Below are 22,707 nucleotides of genomic sequence, written 5' to 3'. Positions count from 1 at the left end.
GAGCGTCGCCTCGGCCAGATCCCGATCCGGTTGCCCGTACGTTGACTTTTCCCCTAACCCTCGAAATCTCTGTGTCCCTGAATTTTGTTAATATGTGTGCATGTTCAACTGTGTGTAACTCCGTGCATGTAGCTTCGATTCGCGCGTGTAATATGTCAAATTGTTCGTATCGCGATGCTCTTCATTTTGTTCAATTGCACCATGTTCATTAGAGGTCATATTGATGCCCAAATCTCTGTTGGAAGAGGGCTAGTTGCTGTTATCTGCTGGTTCTTAACAGAACTTGGAGATTTGTCATTTTTGTATCATTTAATCTGTGCATCTTTTGAGCATGAGCTCTACATGTGTTTTGAAGTATGCCATGCCATCTTTCCAGTGGTGTAGTCCATGTATTTTTGTGATCTCTGTGGTGACTAGCACAAGCATGCAAAGTAGACCCCGTAATATTTCTGATTTCTGGGACTTGGTGATTTCTCTAAGTCCTTGTCTGCTGTAATTTTGTTGCCATGTAAACTTGATGTTACAGAGATATCCATGCATATTTTGGAGATGTTAAGTAAGGATGTTTTGTAGCTATAGTTGTATTTGATCCATTACTGTCTTTGTTTGCAATTTTGGAGTGCCATAGCATGACTCAATCTTGCTCTACTTTTGCTATAAAATATTTCTGGCAGATTCTTAACATGATATTCATTTTTGCCAAGCTCATTGTAGTTGATCCATACATGCTATGCTATTGTTCTTGCCATGGTTAGCTTCCTAAACATTCCGTCTTGCTGTAGGTGTACTTGGTTTGTCATGCATTGCTCTGTAGTGAGTGAATCAAGCTCACAAAGAGGCCTACATATTATTATTTCTGCCATGCTCTGTTTTCTGCTAAGTCTGAAACCTGATAACGAAAGTTGTTATGTTTACATGCTTGCCATCATATCTTCTGGTCCTTTTTGGCTTATGGCCAGTAAGGGACTTTTGTCATATGCTTTGAGTAGATTCATGCCATGCTTTGTTTTGCCATGTCAAGTTCCTGTAGCATGTTGATTTCGTGCTCTGAACATTGCAACCTGATGTTATTTCTGCCATGTCCAGTAATTTCTCTAAGTCTGTGAACCTGTTATTATTTGCAATCTTGCCTTGTCCTTTTGAGTATGTTCTTGTGATTTCTGGAGATAGCTCAGTGTTCATGTTTTGTTGTGCTTTACCTGTACATCATGCCCATGTCTTTTGTTTTCATGTTAAGGTGCTGTAGCATATTATTTTGATGCTTGCATTATGCCTAGTTGCTGTTTTGGTCAGTTTGTTGCTATGTATTGTTTGGAGTGTATGTGTTGCACCGTTGCTCCGTTTTGAGCATGCTCTATATGAAACTTGCTTAGATTTGTATGTAGTCTCATATTATCATGTTGCATCATTGTTTTGAGGTGTTTGCCTGATGTTTGTATGCATTTTGCATCAATGCCATGTTTATCTCATCTTGCTCATATCTTCTAGACCGTAGCTCCGAATCTAATGAACTTTATATGGAACTTGACTAGAATTTCGTGTAGATCATCATGGTGCTCTTTAACTTGCTGTTTAACAACTTCAACTTAATGCTTGTTCAGTTCTGGACCTATTTCGAAATTTGCATATGAGGGCTTACCAGATTTGTTATATGTTGATCCCGGCCTCATTTAAACTTGTCTTGATGTGTTGTTCTTGTATGCATCATCTCTTGTCATGAGTAGCTCCATATAGCCTTGTCATGCATCATACTTGGTTGAGCATCATGCCTTGTTCTTGTGTGGTGTGTTTACCTTGTTGTGTGCTTCTTCTCGATAGTTCCCGTGTCGTTGCGATCGTGAGGATTCGTTCGTCTTCGTGGCTTCATCTTCTTCGTGGTCTCGTTCTTCTTCCTAGCGGGATTTCAGGCAAGATGATCGTCACCTTGGATCTCATTACTATCATTGCTATGCTAGTTGCTTCGTTCTATCGCTATGCTGCGCTACCTATTCTCTTGCTCTTCAAGCCTCCCAAATTGCCATGAACCTCTAACCTTTGTCACCATTCCTAGCAAACCGTTGTTTGGCTATGTTACCGCTTTGCTCAGCCCCTCTTATAGCGTTGCTAGTTGCGGGTGAAGATGAAGATTGCTCCATGTTGGATTATGTTTTGTTGGGATATCACAATATCTCTTATATTATTAATGCATCTATATATTTGGTAAAGGGTGGAAGGCTCGGCCTTATGCCTGGTGTTTTGTTCCACTCTTGCCGCCCTAGATTCCGTCATACCGGTGTTATGTTCCCGGATTTTGCGTTCCTTACATGGTTGGGTGATTTATGGGACCCCCTTGACAGTTCGCTTTGAATAAAACTCTTCCAGCAAGGCCCAACCTTGGTTTTACCATTTGTCCAGCCTATTTCTTTTCCCTAGGGAGTCGCTCTCTCGAGGGTCATCTTATTTTACCCCCCCGGGCCAATGCTTGTCTAAGTGTTGGTCCGAACTAGAGCCACTTGCAGCGGCACCTCGGGGAAACTTGAGGTCTGGTTTTAGTTGTACGTAGTGCTCATCCGGTGTTGCCCTGAGACCGAGATATGTGCAGCTCCTATCAGGATGTCGGCGCATCGGGCGGCTTTGCTGGTTTTGTTTTACCATTGTCGAAATGTCTTGTAACCGGGATTCCGAGACTGATCGGGTCTTCCCGGGAGAAGGAATATCCTTCGTTGACCGTGAGAGCTTATCATGGGCTAAGTTGGGACACCCCTGCAAGGTATTATCTTTCGAAAGCCGTGCCCGCGGTTATGTGGCAGATGGGAATTTGTTGATATCCGGTAGTAGATAACTTGGCACTTGACCTTAATTAAAATACATCAACCGCGTGTGTAGCCGTGATGGTCTCTTCTCGGCGGAGTCCGGGAAGTGAACACGGTTTCTGGGTTATGTTTGACGTAAGTAGGAGTTCAGGATCACTTCTTGATCATGGCTAGTTCACGACCGTTCCTTTGCTTCTCTTCTCGCTCTCACTTGCGTAAGTTAGCCACCATACATGCTTAGTCGCTGCTGCAACCTCACCACTTTACCCCTTCCTTTCCCATTAAGCTTTGTTAGTCTTGATACCCATGGTAATGGGATTGCTGAGTCCTCGTGGCTCACAGATTACTACACCACCAGTTGCAGGTACAGGTTTTGCGATGTTCATGACGCGAGAGCGATGTTTACTTGTTTGGAGTTCCTCTTCTGCTTCTTCTTCGATCAGGGGATAGGTTCCAGGTCGGCAGCCTGGGCTAGCAGGGTGGATGTCGTTTGAGTTTCAGTTTATGTTTCATCCGTAGTCGGATGTTGATCTTATGTATTGATGTATTGATGTATTCTTGCGGCATTTGTATGTCTTGTATGTATCCCCAAATATTATGTAATGTTGATGTAACGATATCCACCTTGCAAAAGCGTTTCAATATGCGGTTCTATCCTTGGTGGGGCCTTCGAGTCTCTTTAGGATAGTATCGCATATTGGGCGTGACACTTAATGTACTTGATCATAGAGGGGAAAGATTCAATGAATTCACTCCATTTAGCATGCCGTTTATTCAACTTGGTTTGACCTTTAAGGTACTTAAGAGTCTCATGATCGGTATGTATGACAAACTCATGTGGTCTAAGATAGTGCTCCCAAACATGCAACACACGCACTAAAGCATACAATTCTTTTTCATAGATGGGATGATTAAGTTGAGCACCGGAAAGTTTTTCACTAAAATATGCAATGGCTCGCTTTTCTTACATCAAAACTCCACCAATTACATTACCACTAGCATCGCAATGAACCTCAAAAGTTTTGTCAAAGTTAGACAAAGCAAGAATAGGAGCATGAGTAAGCAAGGATTTGAGCTCATCAAATGCGGTAGATTGCAAAGGTCCCCACACAAAGGGTGTATTTTTCTTACTCAAGGCATGCAACGGTGCGGCAATAGTGCTAAAATCTTTCACAAAGCAACGATAGAAACCCGCAAGGCCAAGAAAACTATGCACTTGTTGCAAGTTTGTGGGTTGTGGCCAAGTTTTAATTGCTTCAATTTTAGACTCATCAACATGGACACCCTTTGAAGAAACAACGAAACCCAAGAAAACAAGCTTGTCAACACCAAAAGTGCATTTTTTCATGTTGGCATAAAGACATTCCTTGCGAAGAGTTTGCAAAACGGCCCTAACATGAGGTACATGATCTTTGATGGATTTGCTAAAAACAAGTATGTCGTCAAAGTAGACCACAACAAATACTCCAATGTATGGACGAAGCATGATACGTCTCCAACGTATCTATAATTTATGAAGTATTCATGCTATTATATTATCCATCTAGGATGTTTTATATGCATTTATATGCTATTTTATATGATTTTTGGGACTAACCTATTAACCTAGAGCCCAGTGCCAGTTTCTGTTTTTTCCTTGTTTTTGAGTATCGCAGAAAAGGAAAACCAAACGGAGTCCAATTGACCTGAAACTTGACGGAGCTTATTTTTGGACCAGAAGAAGGCCATGGAGTAAAAGAGTTGGGCGAGAAGAGTCCCGGGCTGCCCACGAGGGTGGGAGGCGCGCCCCCTACCTCGTGGACAGCCCGGAGACCCCCCTGACTTGTTCTCGACGCCAAAACCTCTTATATATATAGAAACTTCCAGAAAGAAACCTAGATCGGGAGTTCCGCCGCCGCAAGCCTCTGTAGCCACCAAAAACTAATCGGGACCCGTTCCGGCACCCTGCCGGAAGGGGGGATCCCTCACCGGTGGCCATCTTCATCATCCCGGTGCTCTCCATGACGAGGAGGGCGTAGTTCACCCTCGGGGCTGAGGGTATGTACCAGTAGCTATGTGTTTGATCTCTCTCTCTCTCTCGTGTTCTTGAGGTGGTACGATCTTGATGTATCGCGAGCTTTGCTATTGTAGTTGGATCTTATGATGTTTCTCCCCCTCTACTCTCTTGTAATGGATTGAGTTCCTTTGAAGTTATCTTATCGGATTGAGTCTTTAAGGATTTGAGAACACTTGATGTATGTCTTGCATGTGCTTATTTGTGGTGACAATGGGATATTCACGTGATCTACTTGATGTATGTTTTGGTGATCAACTTGCGGGTTCCGTAACATTGTGAACTTATGCATAGGGGTTGGCACACATTTTCGTCTTGACTCTCCGGTAGAAACTTCGGGGCACTCTTTGAAGTTCTTTGTGTTGGTTGAATAGATGAATCTAAGATTGTGTGATGCATATCGTATAATCATACCCGCGGATACTTGAGGTGACACTGGAGTATCTAGGTGACATTAGGGTTTTGGTTGATATGTGTCTTAAGGTGTTATTCTAGTACGAACTCTTGAATAGATCGATCCGAAAGAATAACTTTGAGGTGGTTTCGTACCCTACAATAATCTCTTCGTTTGTTCTCCGCTATTAGTGACTTTGGAGTGACTCTTTGTTGCATGTTGAGGGATAGTTATATGATCCAAGTATGTTATTATTGTTGATAGAACTTGCACTAGTGAAAGTATGAACCCTAGGCCTTGTTTCAACTCATTGCAATACCGTTTGTGCTCACTTTTATCATTAGTTACCTTGCTGTTTTTATATTTTCAGATTACAAAAACCTATATCTACCATCCATATTGCACTTGTATCACCATCTCTTCGCCGAACCAGTGCACCTATACAATTTACCATTGTATTGGGTGTGTTGGGGACACGAGAGACTCTTTGTTATTTGGTTGCAGGGTTGCTTGAGAGAGACCATCTTCATCCTACGCCTCCCACGGATTGGTAAACCTTAGGTCATCCACTTGAGGGAAATTTGCCACTGTCCTATAAACCTCTGCACTTGGAGGCCCAACAACGTCTACAAGAAGAAGGTTGCATAGTAGACATCGGAGCACAAAATGCATAAGACGCATGAAAGTACCGGGAGCTTCGGATAAACCCATAGGCATAACCAACCATTCGTACAAGCCAAATTTAGTTTTGAAAGCGGTTTTCCATTAATCACCTTCTTGTATGCGGATTTGATAGTAACCACTTTTGAGATCAATTTTTGAGAAAATAGTGGCACCGCTAAGCTCATCTAGCATATCATCAAGGCGAGGTATGGGATGCCTATATCTAATGGTGATAGCATTGATGGGTTTACAATCGGAGCACATGCAAAAACTACCATCTTGTTTAGGTACAAGGATAACCGGAACGACGCGAGGGCTTAAGCTTTCATGTGCATGGCCATTGTCGATGAGTTGTTGTACTTGCCGTTGGATCTCCTTAGTTTCTTCGGGGTTGACGCGGTATGGAGCCTTGTTCAGTAGAGGTGCTCCGGGGATGAGGTCGATCCTATGTTCAATGCCACGTAGAGGAGGGAGACCGGGAGGTAGCTCATCGGGAAAGACATCCTCGAATTCCTGCAACAAGTTAGAAAACACTAGAGGAAGCGGATTAGGAGTGTTAGTTTTTGCCACCTCATCTTTGCACAGGAGGACATAGTGGATCACACTCGATGGGTTCTCACACACTTCTCTCATCTCTCTTTTGTGGCTACGAGGACTAATTTTTTCTCTCTTGGTGAAGAGTCGCTCAATTTGGCTTGTGGCACTCACTTTCTTTGTGGTGCTTCACTCTCTCACTAGTATCTCCATGATGTGTGGATTCTTGCTTGTCGGAAATCACTTGGCTTGGTGACATTGGTCGAAGCACATATTCCTTGCCCTTCATCTTGAAGCTATAGTGGTTGGTTCTTCCGTTGTGGATGACGCCGCGGTCGAATTGCCAAGGTCTTCCCAAAAGAAGGTGGCACACGGACATAGGAACCACGTCGCATTCCAAGGTGTCCTCGTAGGCGCCGATCTCAAAGGAAACTTGCACCGTATGCTCCACTTGAATAGTGTCGGAGTCGCTTAGCCATTGCACCTTGTAGGGACGAGGGTGCTTCTTCTTGACCAATTGCAGCTTGATACGTCTCCAACGTATCTATAATTTTTGATTGTTCCATGCTATATTATATTCTGTTTTGGATGTTTAACAGGCTTTATTATAAACTTTTATATTATTTTTGGGACTAACCTATTAACCGGAGGCCCAGCCCGAATTGCTGTTTTTTTTGCCTATTTCAGTGTTTCGCAGAAAAAGAATATCAAACGGAGTCCAGACGGAATGAAACCTTCGGGAACGTGATTTTCGGAACAAACGTGATCCAGAGGACTTGGAGTCTACGTCAAGAAATCAACGAGGAGAGCACGAGGCAGGGGGCGCGCCTACCCCCCCCCCCCCAGGTGCGCCCTCCACCCTCGTGGGGCCCATGTTGCTCCACCGACGTACTTCTTCCTCCTATATATACCTACATACCCCCAAACTATCAAAGACGGAGCCAAAAACCTATTTCCACCACCGCAACCTTCTGTACCCGTGAGATCCCATCTTGGGGCCTTTTCCGGTGCTCCGCCGGAGGGGGCATTGATCATGGAGGGCTTCTACATCAACATCATAGCCTCTCCGATGATGTGTGAGTAGTTTACCTCAGACCTTCGGGTCCATAGTTATTAGTTAGATGGCTTCTTCTCTCTCTTTGGATCTCAATACAAAGTTCTCCTTGATCTTCTTGGAGATCTATTCGATGTAATCTTCTTTTGCGGTGTGTTTGTCGTGATCCGATGAATTGTGGGTTTATGATCAAGATTATCTATGAACAATATTTGAATCTCCTCTGAATTCTTTCATGTATGATTGGTTATCATTGCAAGTCTCTTCGAATTATCAGTTTGGTTTGGCCTACTAGATTGATCTTTCTTGCAATGGGAGAAATGCTTAGCTTTGGGTTCAATCTTGCGGTGCTCGATCCCAGTGACAGTAAGGGAAAGACATGTATTGTATTGTTGCCATCGAGGATAAAAAGATGGGGTTTATATCATATTGCATGAGTTTATCCCTCTACATCATGTCATCTTGCTTAAAGCGTTACTCCGTTCTTATGAACTTAATACTCTAGATGCATGCTGGATAGCGGTCGATGTGTGGAGTAATAGTAGTAGATGCAGAATCGTTTCGGTCTACTTGTCACGGATGTGATGCCTATATACATGATCATACCTAGATATTCTCTTAACTATGCTCAATTCTATCAATTGCTCGACAGTAATTCGTTTACCCACCGTAATACTTATGCTATCTTGAGAGAAGCCACTAGTGAAACCTATGGCCCCCGGGTCTATTTTCCATCATATTAATCTTCCAACACTTAGTTATTTCTATTGCCTTTTATTTTACTTTGCATCTTTATTTCTCTTTATCATAAAAATACCAAAAATATTATCTTATCATATCTATCAGGTCTCACTCTCGTAAGTGACCGTTGAGGGATTAACAACCCCTTTATCGCGTTGGTTGCGAGGTTCTTATTTGTTTGTGTAGGTGTGAGGGACTCGTGCGTGATCTCCTACTGGATTGATACCTTGGTTCTCAAAAACTGAGGGAAATACTTACGCTAATTTACTGCATCACCCTTTCCTCTTCAAGGGAAAACCAACACAGTGCTCAAGAGGTAGCACAGCTTGGAACATAACTCTTCACTTGCCAAGTTATGACAACTTCCTTCGTCGATGATGACTTTCACAGAACGCCCGTTGATGCCGGCCTTGGTGTGGAAGATGTGGCACCGTTGGTCTTCTTCTTGGTGGTGTTGGAGCCTCAAGACCTTGGAGACCATGAGAGAGGGACCTGAATCGTTGTCACAAAACACTTGATCATCTTCATCTTCGTTCACACGCCAGTGCATGGACACATGCTCAAGGGCTTCCATTTCTTCTTCAATCATCGAGTCGTATGTGCCATCATCGTTGAAGATCATGGTGCGCTTGTTGGTGCATTCAAAGGACTTGTGCCCTCGGCCACCACAAGTGAAGCACTTAAAAGAACTTGTCTTGACGGCGTCATTCGGTGGCGCCGAAGATGAGGGAGTCTTGGATTTGTAGGTGCTTGCCGGAGGACGAGTCGAGGAAGGCGTAGCTTGCTTGGAACTTGACTTGTCGCCGGTACTTGGTGATGCTCTCGTTGAGGTAGGAGTTGCCGAAGTCGCGGGAGCTTGAGAGTAGGAGCCGTAGGTCTTGGACGAGTACTTGGCGTATTTGAAGTCATCTTGCACTTGCTGCTCGGCCTTGGTCGCTTGATGAACTAGCTCGAGAAGGTTTGAGTATGGTTGGAAGACGGCAATCCGCTTGATTGGGTGGTTGAGGCCGTTCAAGAAGAGTGTCATTGTTTGCTCGTCATCTTCCTTGACATTGGCTCGTATCATGGCAATCTCCATTTCTTGGTAATATTCTTCCATCGTCTTCGTGCCTTGCTTGAGGAGTTGCAACTTCTTGAAGAGATCACGGGTGTAGTGTGTAGGCACGAAGCGAGCTCTCATGACATCCTTCATTTCCGTCCAAGTTGTGATTGGTGGTTCACCTCTTGTTTGTCATCGCTCGATCACTTGTTCCCACCAATTGAGGACGTAGTCTTGAAACTCAAGGGAGGCCATGGCGATCTTCTTTTCCTTGTCGTAGTTGTGAAGACGGAATATCTTGTCCACCTTCAAGGCCCATGAGAGATATTCTTCGGGATCATTGCTTTCGAAGAACTTGGGCATGGTGAACTTGAGCTTGCCGTAGTGGAGTTCTTCATCATAGTGGCAGTTTGGATATCGCTCTTGACGTGGAGGAAGGTCCTCAAATGCTCGTTCCTCAAGATGTCGCTCTTGGCGTGGAGGAGGGTCTTGAAGCACTTGTTCCACTTGGTGTCATTCTCGTCGTGGAGGAGGACGAGGAATATGCGCTTGGTTTCGCCGTTCTTTTTGTTCTTCGCGATGCACGGCTTATTCTTGTATCTCCCGACGAAGAGCTTCATCTTGCTCACGTGCTTGCCGAACGCGTTGGGCAATGGCACGAGTGGATTCTCGGAGTGCGTCTTGGGCCTCTTGAGCTTGAACTTCACGCCGTAGTTGTTGTTGTCGAAGTGCTTCGACGTCTTGTTCCTCTTGGTGTTGGCGCGCCCGCTCTTCCTCTTGTTGTCGTTGACGTTGCCTTTCTTGTGCTTCCACTAAGGTATCTTGATTGTGGCGATGTCGATTTTCTTGTTGTCGAAGTTGCTCTTGAGGATCGATGCCATGAAGAGGATTGTGGTTTGCTTGATGGTTTTAGTGCGCAGCTCATCGGAGAGTGTTTGATGCCGGGGTACTTGAGCCAGAGAAGGTGTCGTCGGAGTGTCGACTCGAGTGACTCCGTCTTGAGTAGGACGACGAGGTAGAAGAGTGGTTGATCAGCAAAGCACGAATCTTGTCCATTCTTGCATTGCTCTCTTGTTTTTGTTCGTCGAGCTTGTTGTCGAAGTAGTCTCTTGTACGTTACTAGGAGAGGCGTAAGTTGGTGGCAAGATGGTCGATGCGGTCGCTCATTGCTTGTTGTTCTTGATGCAAAGCTCGTCGGCACCAAAGAGGTGGCCCTTGGTGACGTAGGAGGTCATGTCGCCGTCCTGCTCAATGAAGAGTGGATTGGTAGAAGAACTCGGCCTATCCATCATATGAAAGTGGAGGTGGGTAGAAAAATGCGAGAACAAAACCAAAGTTACCTTTTCCCGAAGATTGTGGATGTAACAAGTACGATCCCACGTGATGCTATAATAGGAGAATTGGTACCAGGTATTGTTTCTCACACCTACAAGTAAAAAGGCTTATGGAGTAGCTCGGTTAGGATGGTGGCAAAAATTTCAAGCAAATGTTAGTCAAGATATCGATAAGGTTGAGAAGCTTCATAAAATTGCAAGTAAAGCACATATATCAAAGCCAAGAATGTCACTAGGAACACACACACGGAAGATAGATGGGATCCGCACAACCAAGGAGTGAGCTCAAAATGTGTAACCACGAAAAATGCTCTCGTTGTACGGATGCTAAAGAGACGCTAGCTCGATTGTTCAAATGGGCAAGATACGCTTGTGCACCAACCTATGAGAGAAACGTGCCATCTACAATCCCAACTATGCTATGTATGGTGACCAAGATGATATATCGATGCAAAATGGCTCAATGCTATTGCTTACAAGCTCTTTGTTTCTCCTCTTTTGCTTAAAAGCTTTTCTTTCTTTCTCTTTTTCTATGCTTGATGCTCGAGCCCAATATGATATGAGACAAGTATGTAAGATATGCACGGGAGAGACTTATGGCACAAAGATGATAACAAGATCACTACGGTGCACAATAGCGTGGCCCGGCAATTCTCAACTTGCTAGTCTCGATGGGTAAATGACGCAAAATGGCTCGGGCTATCAATGCAAAATCAAGGGTATGAAGTAAGTGTCGTCGAGGTTACCGTCCTTTCTTACGGTTACCAGTGTCAACGGTGATGATCATTGGCAAAGATGACTCCGAGGCGATGATGAATGGCGGTGAAGTCGATGTCACACGTTCCTAAGTAGCCGAAACACCTTAGGAAACGGAAACCGCAACTCAAAATCGGTCAAATGCGGAAGGTGGGTGCTTTTATGATGAAATTTTTTATGGAGGCTAATGGTGGTGGTAATGATATATGTGGATGGGGGATGTCAAGGGCTTCCAAACGAGCTAAAGAACACGAAAAACGGACTTCGGGGGTGGAAGTTATGGCCAATATGGTGTTGTTGGTGGGCTGATTCAGGAGGGGGGGTGCGGGCACCCGGGGGTGGGAGGTGCGGGTGCCCGGAGTGGTCAGCGAGAATTGGCCCGGAGGTGCGGGCACCCGGGGGTTCGGGGTGCGGGCACCCGGTGGTGGCCGGTTTGGGCGGAAAATTTTGGGGAAAAGCTAAATTCGGTGGATTTCGTGGTGGGAAGGGTGGGGACTGATGGGTAGGGGCTAGATCCACTTGCCAAATAACAAATCCATGGACCAAAACAACCAAATCTCACAAGATCCAACAACATTGCAAGAAAAAAATTTGGGGCTATTTTTATGGGGATTTTCGAATTAGGACGAAAAACAACAAAATCAAGCTAGCAAATGGGGGGATGGGACTCCAAGATGTGAATCAACCTTGCTCATGATACCAAGATGTTGTAGGGTGTAACCCTAGAGGGGATCTTTTCACAGTTGGAGGGGGAAAGGGCAAGAACACACAAGAACACAAGAGGAGATCACTCAAACAATACCCAATCACACATCCACTAGAATATCATCACAAGATCCACAAGTTCACAAACACAACCAAAGTAAAGATACAATGATAAAGCTCATCCTACTCCTTAGAGATGAGGTCTTGATGATGGTAGTCTACTCCAAGGTGGAGGTCTTGATTCCACAAGTGGATCCTCTCCTAGGAGGTGGGGAGAAGATCAAAGCTCACAAATGTCTCATCTAAATCTTTTCTATCCCTCTAATGAGCTAGGTGGGGGTACTTATAGTTTAGAGACGGAATAAGAGGAGGAGAGGGATACAAGGGCCAAAAGACCCAAAGTGCACGTAGGCTTGTGGAGGGGTCCGGGCACCCGGAGGTGGCGCGGCTGTAGGTGGCCGGGCACCCGGGGGCTGAGGGCCCGGGCACCCGGACCGGTCAGGGGCCTTGGCCGGGGCGCTGTGGGAGGCCGGGCACCTAGGGGATGAGAGCCCGGGCACCCGGGAAGGCGGCTGGCGAGGCCGAGGTGGCAGGCCAGGCACCCGGGGCTAGTTGGCGGGGCACCCGGGGCGGGCTGGACGAGGCCCAGGTGTGGGGTCGGGCACCCGGGGCTGGCTGGGGCGCGGCCCAGGCTGTGGCCGGGCACCCGGGGTGTCCAGGGGCTTTAGCCCTTCCCGTGGCCGAGTGTCCGGGCACCCGGGGCCCGTCCATCCGGGTACCCGGGGTCTCCAGGAGCTCCGTTCCTTCGTTCTTCTCGTTCCCCTCTCCCTTCCCTTGCTCCGTGGATGCTCGAGTCTCCGTCCTCTCCTTCTCACGATCATCTTCTTGGTACCTAAGAATGCATAGCGAGTCTCTTTGAGGTAGAACCCAATTCTCATGTGAATTTGAATGGAGCTCGAAGAGGAAGGAGTTAACCTCGTTCTCGATGGTGCGTGCACGTGCTCTTGTCATTGGTCCTCTCGGTGCTAGCAGTGGTGATGGGGAGTCCGTGTGGGTGGTCGAGGGATGCTCCACATCACATGTAATCAACATGTCTAGAGTTAGCGTGTCTCAAACGGAACACAACAATGCTATGATGGGAACTGTTACCAAACACACCCTAAGCTCTTGTATCATATGATATTTTCCGAGTGAGGCGTTTTGGAGGCCGAACTCCATGCAGCCCTTTATTTTTAAAAATTTCAAAATTCAAACTTTTCAGTTTAAAAAAAATCAAAAAAAATATGCAAGTATACAATGTTGAAATGTATATGTGTAAAAATTCATGATGAAATACCTTAAAATGCGACCTGTGCAAAAAAGACAAATTCATTGACTTTGAGGATGAATAGCATCATGTGCTAGAAAGCCTCGTATTTGTTTTTTTTGCACAACCCTTATTTCAACATATTTTGTCCTGAAAATTTACACACGTGTAATTATGCATTCATGTATATGTGTATTTTTTCATAATTTTTTGAAATCTGGAAATATGAATTTTGATGATATTTGAAAAATGCTTTTGGAGGCCTCTGTCTACGGAGCTCGGCCTCCAAAAGGCAATTTCGGATATTTTCCCCACTATATATTGCTCCCTCTTCTCCCTCCTCGAACCCTAGCCCAGCTGCCCACCCATTCCCCTCACGGCCGCCGCCACTCCGCCTCTGCCGCCGCCGAGATGGGTCGCGTGATCCGCGCTCAGCGTAAGGGTGCGGGCTCCGTCTTCAAGTCCCACACCCACCACCGCAAGGGCCCCGCCCGGTTCAGGTCGCTCGACTTCGGCGAGCGCAACGGGTACCTCAAGGGCGTCGTCACAGATGTCATCCACGACCCGGGGCGTGGTGCGCCGCTGGCCAAGGTGACCTTCCGCCACCCGTTCAGGTACAAGCACCAGAAGGAGCTCTTCGTCGCCGCCGAGGGTATGTACACCGGCCAGTTCGTCTACTGCGGACGCCGCGCCACGCTCTCCGTCGGCAACGTCCTCCCGCTCCGCTCCGTGCCTGAGGGAGGCGTCATCTGCAACGTCGAGCACCACGTCGGCGACCGTGGTGTCTTCGCCAGGGCCTCCGGTGACTACGCCATCGTCATCAGCCACAACCCCGACAACGGCACCTCAAGGTACTGTTCCTTTTCCTCTCAATCCTCTTTATAAATTAGTATATGCCTATGGTTAGTTCTGACGTTCTCCTGATAGTAACTGTTACTGGATTTGCTTTATGTGATTCGCGGTGAGAAATGATGAAATGCTCATAGTTCGATCTGAATGTATGTTCGTTCACTGCTTCTGATATGCGTGATTTAGATGCCCTTTAATTGATTAAAGATTGGAAACCTTTAATGTGCGTGCTTTACATGTTTGTTAATTTCTCAAAGACCAATTCTTAGATACGCATTCTGTCGTTGAGCCTTGAGATGTTTTCTGTTCTTGTATAATCTGCAACAGTTACGATATGCGTGCTCTTCTGTTATCCTAGAACTGGACATGATATGCCTGCTCTTCTGTTTTCCTAGAACTGGACATGATATGCTTGCTCTTCTGTTATCCTATAACTGCACATGCATCTTAGAAGACAGTAAACCTTAAACCAGAGACATGTGATCTCTAACTATGTTGTCCTGCTTCTGTCTTCAGATTGACCTACCCTGCCTTCAAGAATTATGATTGCTAGCGTTTGCATATACAAGGGCCATTTCTTATTATCATTGCTCGCCAGTACAAGATCCTACATGTTAATGGAATAGATATGATTGGCGTATCTTTGTTTATGTTTCCTGATGGCCTGATTCTTTTGATGAATTTTTCAGCTGCACAAATATTAAGACGCATTATTCATGTTGTGTTTATGCAGGATCAAGCTCCCCTCCGGCGCCAAGAAGATTGTCCCAAGCAGCTGCCGTGCCATGATTGGTCAGGTTGCTGGTGGTGGCAGGACTGAGAAGCCAATGCTGAAGGCTGGTAACGCCTACCACAAGTACCGCGTGAAGAGGAACTCCTGGCCTAAGGTGCGTGGTGTGGCCATGAACCCTGTTGAGCATCCCCACGGAGGAGGTAACCACCAGCATATTGGTCACGCCTCCACTGTCCGCCGTGATGCACCACCTGGCCAGAAGGTTGGTCTCATCGCTGCCAGGAGGACTGGTCGTCTCAGAGGCCAGGCCGCCGCCTCTGCTGCCAAGGCCGACAAGGCCACTTAGAGTTATCGTTGCTGTTTATCTATGTTTGCTAGCTCTAGATTACCCGTCAAGGACATGTATTGCAGTAAGGATGTTGTTTTTGCTCGGTACTTTGGTAACCTGGTGATATTTCTTATCAGTTTTTGCTGTCGTGGTCTGGATTCTTCAGTCCACATAAGGAAGATTATTATGCTTGGATATTTGTATGTCGATTTTCTTGAGTTTACTGTTTCTGTTAGTTTAGCTCTATTGCTGCATCTCAGAACGGATTTTTGTTTGGTTGAATCAAACATAAAGCAGGGGTGCTATGCTTGCTTCTAGTTCTTTGGATTGTTGCTTTGCTGAGCGTCAGGAATGAGATGATCTTACAATCAGAAGAAGTAAATTAAATTAAAAGTACAATTTTGTCACATATAAGACGGGAGTTGAGAGAGATTGGTGACAGTAGCACTAGGATCCCTCCTAGTGGGCTTTATTAATGGTAAACGTTTGTAATCGGCGAACCGGCCGAAACTGGGCCGGACGCCTCGCTCGCTAACGGGCTTTGTGCCATCGAGCACGCAACACGTCACTCTGGCCCCACACGCACCGCTTTCTTCTTCGTCTTATCTTCCCCGACACAACAGCATCCGCTCGTTTTTCGCCCATCTCTTTCCTCCCAAATCCCCTTACTCCAGACTCCAAGCCATGGTCAAGCATGGCAATCTTTCCCGAGGAGCGACTTTGCTGATGCGGTGCTCGCGCAGCTCTTGCCTCCCCACGGCTGCGGCGCTACAATCGGCATCAGGCGGTGCTACATCCGGTGGTCGGCAAGCTGCAACCTGCACAATGGCCAATCGACGGTCGGCGGTACTACAATCGGCGGTCGGCGAGCTGCAACCGCGCCGTCGCTGCCAATGTTGGAACCAGCGATGCAAAAAGCTGGAAACAGCGGCGCAAAAAGCTGCAACCGGCAAACGATTTTGCTACATTCATCATGGCGGACCTGCGCCCCCGCCACGACGGTGACATTTTTGCTGCAACCGTCGTCTGATTTTGCTACTATCGGCAAGGTAATTTGCTACATCCATGGTGGCGGAGCTGCGACGCCGGCGACCAAATTTCTTTTTCCTGCAACTGTCGTCTGATTTTGCTACATCCATGGTGGCGGAGCTGCGACGCCAGCGACCAAATTTCTTTTTGCTGCAACTGTCGTCTGATTGTGCTACATCCATGGTTGCGGAGCTGTGACGCCGGCGACCAAGTTTTTGTGTGTTGCCACCGTTGGTGTTTTTTGCTACTACCGGCGATGTATTTTGCTACATCCACTCAATGTCGTTTACCGGTGGTCGTCGGTCGCAGCGAGGATCGACGACGAGTGGCGGCGGCGACGCATTGGGTGTCGCAACCATGGAGCGTTGATGGGGGGAGTTGCAACCGTCTGAGGTGGAGCTTGCAACTGAAAATTAACTAGCGAGAAGCTTCTCCAGCGAGCAGTAGAGGGGCTACAAGGGATAGAGGTGCAAGCGCCCGGCGGCCGGCAGCCGTTCCCCTCGCCGAGCTGCACACTAAGGTGGAGCCACGGGGGCAGCGGCGCGGGATTCTTTTTGGGATTCGTTGGGAGAAAGAAGACAGATCAAGGGAAGGCTAGATCGGGGCGATTAATTTTTTTGGACGGCTGTACTATACCAGATCAAACGGCTGGGGCTGACCGGCTGAACCTACCGCCGGTCCGCCGGCGCCTAGTACTGGCCTTTATTAATTTAAAGCTTTGTTCTAAAAAAAGTAGCACTAGAAGAATCAGTTGTCACTAACCCTGGGTAGTTAGCTGGAGCACAGGGAAATCGGTTGGTGTAGCAGTTTGAAGAATCGGTTGGTGTAGCACAGGGTACATATCGAGGATCGACCAATTTCTACCAAGTACTCTAGGGTTCCAAGAGCTAGCCTAGCTATTGCAAGAAGGGGAAGATGCCGAGTAGCTACATTGTGGGTGTGTTTGGTTTTCATAGCAACTTCTGCATGCATAGTCTGGTTGAGGGAAAACACGCAAAAAACCAACATCTGCCGCTTGTGTAGACGGAAACACAAGGCATGGTGTTTGGTTTCATGCAACACCCGTTGTCTGGTAACCTCTTCGGCGAGGTGATGAGGTTACCGCACATATAAGCGTATAGAACAACTCAAAGACACACAAAAGATAGCAAGCAGTAAGCAGTTTAATATGCTACCACACTTAAACATAGTTCTAAACCATAACAAGCAGTTTTAAACATAGTATGACACTTAAAACATAGCAGTTTTCAAGCAAAGCAGTGCGATACAGTCGATATTAAACCAGTTGAAGCAACGGAGAGTTGTCCTAGACGTTCAGGCGAAGGCCTCATCGTGCCTCTCGCACTTGATCACCACTAAAATGACGTCGTCGTTTAAGATGATGACCTCGAGCGTGTCGAGAGTCAGCAACTTGAAGGTCATAATGTACCCGATCTTGATCTGATGGACGGCGGCGAAGGTGGCCCAACCCTGATCGAGAGTGATCTTGCCGTTCATCAGCCTCATAGTGACCCTCCATGAGAAGCGACGTTCATCTTGAGGTTGAACTCCGTCGGCACGACCAAGAAGTGCTTGGTGAAGTCTAGGGGCATTGGAACGCACTCGAGCTTCGGGGCAAGGATGACCTTGCAGAAGTGAGTTGGCCCACCCTCATCATGGTAGTGCACCCGTAGTTCCGGCACTTGCCGTTGGGGTCTCCTCCGGCACCCCGTCGTCCTCCGTGCCTAACACCTCCTTAGGCATGGTTGGCACAACCTCCAAGGGTGGCACCACCTCCTTGCATGCCCTTCTCCATAGGCGGCACCACCTCCTTGCATGCCCTTCTCCATAGGTGGCACCACCTCCTTGCATGCCCTTCTCCATAGGCGGCACCACCTCCTTGCATGCCCTTCTCCATAGGCAGCACCACCTCCTTGCCCTTGTCATTGTTTTCTGACTTGATCTGCATTATGAACAACAGAAAGTTCATGGCGTTATGAAGAGCACAAAGTTCAAAAGTTGATCGGCATTAAAAGCTACCGTCCAAAGCCCCTATATTTACCCACCCTGACCATCACTACTTACCCACAACCGCACTCAGTTAACCCTCTCTCTTCTCTGTCTATCACTCTTCCTCCTATCCATCACCATGAACTCCAACTCCAACCCAACCCCTTCCCTTGAGGCATTGGATGGAAGGCTTTCTTCCCCGGGTGCTCGCTCGGTGACCGCACCAAGTTCTAGAACACCATGGAAGTGTGCTCGAACTTCAGCAGCATCAAAGACATGCACAAAGAGGCAGATGCTGTGGTGAAGAAGGCGACGACGGAGGAGTTGAAGTCGTTGATTCCTTACCCAGCGAAGGGCGCTATGTCAGTCGACACCCTTTGCTGGGCCATGAATCAGGCCGACTCTGGCGACACTGGACACATGACAAGGTGGGCCAAGTACAGGGCTCCTCATGACCAGCGTGTCGCAATGTACTGGAATAGTACTTTGGTGGCACTGGGGGTCATTGGTTTGGAGCCGGAGGAGGAGGAAGAAGCGATGGAGATGGTTGTCAGAGCACTAGAGCCAGGCCACTTTACTTTGACAATCGATATGGACTCGGGCGAGGACGACGAGACGGTGGTCCCGCCGGAGGACAAGAACAAGGCCACCCACCACTCCAACCGCCTCAAGGGCCGCCAGGGCTAAGATTAGAAACTATTGTGTAAGATTTACCCTGACCCCCATTCTCCTTCTACTCAATCCAGACCGGAACCCTAAATTCCATCGCTACTAGGAACTCATGATGATGTTATGGTCAGTACTATGGCTATTTACCCCGATTCCCCATTCCCCTAGAATGCAGATCGAATCTAAATGTAGATCAGATGCGAAATAGTGAGGATGGTGAAAAAAGAGCTTATCACCATTGTCGAAGTGTTGCAGGTGATGTTGCGAATCGAATGCCGGTGATGAAGGCCGGTGGTCGCCTTGCTGTTGTCCGATCCGCTGACCGCCGCCGCCGGTGAGAGTGGGAGAGTGGTGAGAGGGAAGGGGAGCGACGAGGTAAGGTGATGGAAATTATTACCGGCACTTTAGGAAGCAACTCGGCTTCTCGAGCGAGGTTCCTCGCGTGCAGCCGCCGCCGCCCACGTGCATCGCGCGGGCCTGGCTCTAGAAAAAAATGCCGATTTGAGCGTTCCTAGTGGGCCTGGCTGGGAGGTGATTGGAGGTCCATGCGATGCAGGCCAACAGTAAACGCAGGGAACCAAACAACCTATTCTCTTCTCGCGTGGGTCTGACTAGCCTCTATACAGACTACCGAACACGTCCTATGTGTTTTTTTTAGAAAAGGAGGAAGACCCCCGGTCTCTGCATCTCGGTGGTGCAGTGGTGCATGCAACTACTTTATTAATTATTCACAAAGCTTACAAAGTAAACATCAGTAAGTCTGAAGCCATCATTTTGGCAACATCTGTCGCTACTCCTATCCAGTTGATGAAGGGGTGCCGATAGTCCGAGCCGAATACCAAACAGACCTCGCACCAAAACCTAACATCTAAAAGCGGAGGCCCCAACCAAGCCACATTGTCAGGTCTGGGGCACAGACCGGTCTGACGCACTCTCATAGGCCGCCGCCGCCGTCCTACCGTCGACGTCACCACGACGTGAGATGACGCCATCCTTCTGCGCGATTCTACCAACACGCATCAGACACCGAGACTCCATTGCACCATGCCTCCGAGATCTGCCTTCGTCGATGCAGAGGAGGTAACATCGCTCCACCTCCGAGCCCTTCCATCACCACCTGCTCCAAAATGATGCCCTCAAGAGGGAAAACGTCATCAAAGATGTCGTCATCGTCCGATTCGGGAAGCCCCAAATCTAGGGTTTCCCCCTAGGCGTGGTTCCGCAACCTGCAACAACGATGCCTCGAGAAGGGAATGACGTCACAGACACCGCCATCGTTCGCCTTGACCGTAGTCGGCGCAATTTTCACCGAAAGTCACGTCACCCCACTCTCGTAGCTGACAGGAACCGAACGGAGCCTCGCCATGAAGACGAAAGCCGCCGTCAGCACACCGGCAGAGGGCCTCCATCCGCCCCTCACCGGTCCCTCCACGCGTCGCCGGCCGGCCAAGGCCATGCCACGACGGATCTGAACGGGACGCTAGCCGCCACCCAACACCTGATCAGGCAAGCCAAGGACTCAACCCACTAGCCCCTTCCGCGCCACCCAACACCTGAACGGGGGAACCAGCCACCGCCGCACGCCAAGGTCGCCACTCTGACCGCGCCGACTGAGGATGCAGTCACCATCCGAGATCAATACGGGCAACAAGGCCCGAATCCCTCGTGCTCGACCACGGCCAGCCACGCAGAACCTCCTCGCCGGGCTGACGTGAGGTCCACCACCGGATCCACCACGCCGACTTCCGCCACCGCGCGGCGAGCCGGTCGTGCCGTCCAGGGCAACGCATCCCCACGAGGAGAGAGTGCCCTGCTGCTGCCATCCACCGTGGCGGGCTTCGCCCGTCGGCCTCCTCTGGCAGCGGCTAGACCGCGGGCTGCAAAGGCGAGGGACGGGGCGGCGGCGGCTAGGGTTCGCTCGTGCCGCCCCCGTGAAGAGCGACGCGAGCGACAGGTTCCTAATAGTCGCAACGTGAGTCTGTTAAGGGCAGTCACACGCCCTATGTGTGTTTCAGCTCCATTTTGTTTTTGCAGGTAAAGATTGCTCATGAGAGGCTGGAGAGATGGTCTGCAATCTTTCCAAATTCAAAAGAAATTCCTTACTGGGCATCATAGTCTGCAATCTTTCCATCTGTTGCTTTAACAATTGCAGTTTTGGAACAAAGCGATGTAAACTGCTGAAGAAAAGTTTGCAGAATTTTATACGTAGTATAGAGTTGATTGAACTAACACGACGGTGCTATGGCAAAAACCTACTTGATCTGGCTGGTTTCAATTCTCCGGGTAGCCCAGTTCATGGCCCGCGGGCTAAGCTAAGCTGCGCGAGCCGACAAGCGATGTCCCCTCCGGCGGCCGTGGCGCCCCCCTCCGCCGCGGCCACTCGCAACCCCTCGAGCCTGTCAGCGATGTCGTCCAGGGCTGCAAGCGCCGTCGTCACCGGGGAGATGGCGCCGCAGATCGCTGCGCAGGCGGCCTCGTCGCGGAAGCAGAGAGCAAACTCATCGCCGGAGCCTTGCCCCGCCCAGGAGAGCGTGGACCCGTCCAGCCTCTCGAAGGCGTCGCCAGGGAGGATCGGGTACGCGAAGAGGATCCGCTGGTGGGGCCGGTCGTCGGGAACGGTGTACATGACGAGGGAGTGGCCCTGCGGGCGGAGGACCCGGACGGCGGCGTAGGCGGCGCCGAGGCTGCACCATTGGCCGTCGCCGTCGCCGCCGCCGCGGTGGAAGAACTCGACGGGGTAGGAAGAGTCGGTGGCCATTGGACCGGCCGAGCGATGGGGAGAGGAGAAAGCCCTATGCTATGCGTCCACTAGGAGATCTCCCCGACGATGAATCAAATTGGCGTGAAAGTTGCAACTGATTTTTCTCTTCTTCAACCAAAGGCGTTTTTTTTTTGTTGACTCGTAAATTTTTTTTTTGAAAGGAGGCGCTTGCCTGGCCTTAATGATGAGGCCCTACAAAGTCGTACAAGAGTCTAACAAAATGGAAACAGAACAAAATAAAAGAGTAGATACAAGCCGAAACGGTTGATAACAGCAACACAACGCCGATCGCAAGCCAACTAACATTGCCGACTCCCAGAAGATATCGGGAAGGATGGCACCCTACGGAAGCAAATTCCTACCCGACGCGATGAAGTTCAGTGCACTTTGCCCGCATCTTTAGCACGAGCTGCTCCACGCTCCCTTTGTCCTTTGACTTTGCCTGAGCTTCAAAAGCTGCAAGAAAGAGACCATTTTGTATAGAAGATCAGCTGAATGGTGAAAAAAAATCCCCTCTATAAGCGCTTTATTGCGTGTAGTCCACAAGGTCCATGCCAATGCCCCCAAAACCAGCCATGCCAGACGGTGTTCCCCACCCGATGCGCCCTGAACCATCCTATATAGGTCCACGAATCCACTTGGGTTCCAAGCACCTCCGGTTATTTCACGGAGAGCGCTCCATCTAAAGCGAGCAACTATACACTTGAACAATAAATGGTCGCGATCCTATGCCGCACGGCACCACACGCAATTCCCGTCCCCTAGACCGTGCCTCTTCTGAACTTGGTCTCCGCTAATGATGCGGTTACGAGCAACTTGCCACAGAAATATTTAATTTCGGCTGGCAACCTTGCCTTCCAAATCCCGCTCAAATTGTTGGGTAACGTAGCAGAAATTCAAAATTTTCTACGCATCACCAAGATCAATCTATGGAGTTTACTAGCAACAAGAGGGAAGGAGTGCATCTACATACCCTTG

The 22,707-nt window shown here is 48.4% G+C and overlaps 2 protein-coding genes across 2 annotated transcripts; one reads left to right on the top strand and one right to left on the bottom strand.

Annotated features, from left to right (window-relative positions):
- Positions 1 to 13,702: 13,702 nt before the first annotated feature.
- Positions 13,703 to 15,476, top strand: LOC109736001 (large ribosomal subunit protein uL2). The gene is made up of 2 exons (XM_020295213.4): positions 13,703 to 14,222; positions 14,954 to 15,476. The coding sequence occupies exons 1-2, from the start codon at positions 13,783 to 13,785 to the stop codon at positions 15,297 to 15,299; spliced, it is 786 nt and encodes a 261-aa protein (XP_020150802.1). The 5' UTR covers positions 13,703 to 13,782; the 3' UTR covers positions 15,300 to 15,476.
- Positions 15,477 to 21,044: 5,568 nt separating this feature from the next.
- On the bottom strand, positions 21,045 to 21,819 carry LOC109736046 (uncharacterized). The gene has a single exon (XM_040386808.3). The coding sequence runs from the start codon at positions 21,724 to 21,726 to the stop codon at positions 21,262 to 21,264; it is 465 nt and encodes a 154-aa protein (XP_040242742.1). The 5' UTR covers positions 21,727 to 21,819; the 3' UTR covers positions 21,045 to 21,261.
- Between the last annotated feature and the right edge of the window lie 888 nt (positions 21,820 to 22,707).

This window comes from Aegilops tauschii, chromosome 4 (genome assembly GCF_002575655.3).
Source record: "Aegilops tauschii subsp. strangulata cultivar AL8/78 chromosome 4, Aet v6.0, whole genome shotgun sequence".
In the NCBI taxonomy this organism is placed as follows: Eukaryota; Viridiplantae; Streptophyta; class Magnoliopsida; order Poales; family Poaceae; genus Aegilops; species Aegilops tauschii.
Note: the sequence above shows the minus strand (reverse complement) of the source record. Positions and strands in the feature narration are given on the sequence as shown.

What these genes read in the sequence shown, in the direction of transcription:
- LOC109736046 (XM_040386808.3), bottom strand. Translation starts at nt 21,726, where the DNA reads ATGGCCACCGACTCTTCCTACCCCGTCGAGTTCTTCCACCGCGGCGGC.
- LOC109736001 (XM_020295213.4), top strand. Translation starts at nt 13,783, where the DNA reads ATGGGTCGCGTGATCCGCGCTCAGCGTAAGGGTGCGGGCTCCGTCTTC. An exon ending in CCCGACAACGGCACCTCAAG is followed by an intron (nt 14,223 to 14,953) that starts GTACTGTTCCTT and finishes GTGTTTATGCAG; the next exon opens with GATCAAGCTCCCCTCCGGCG.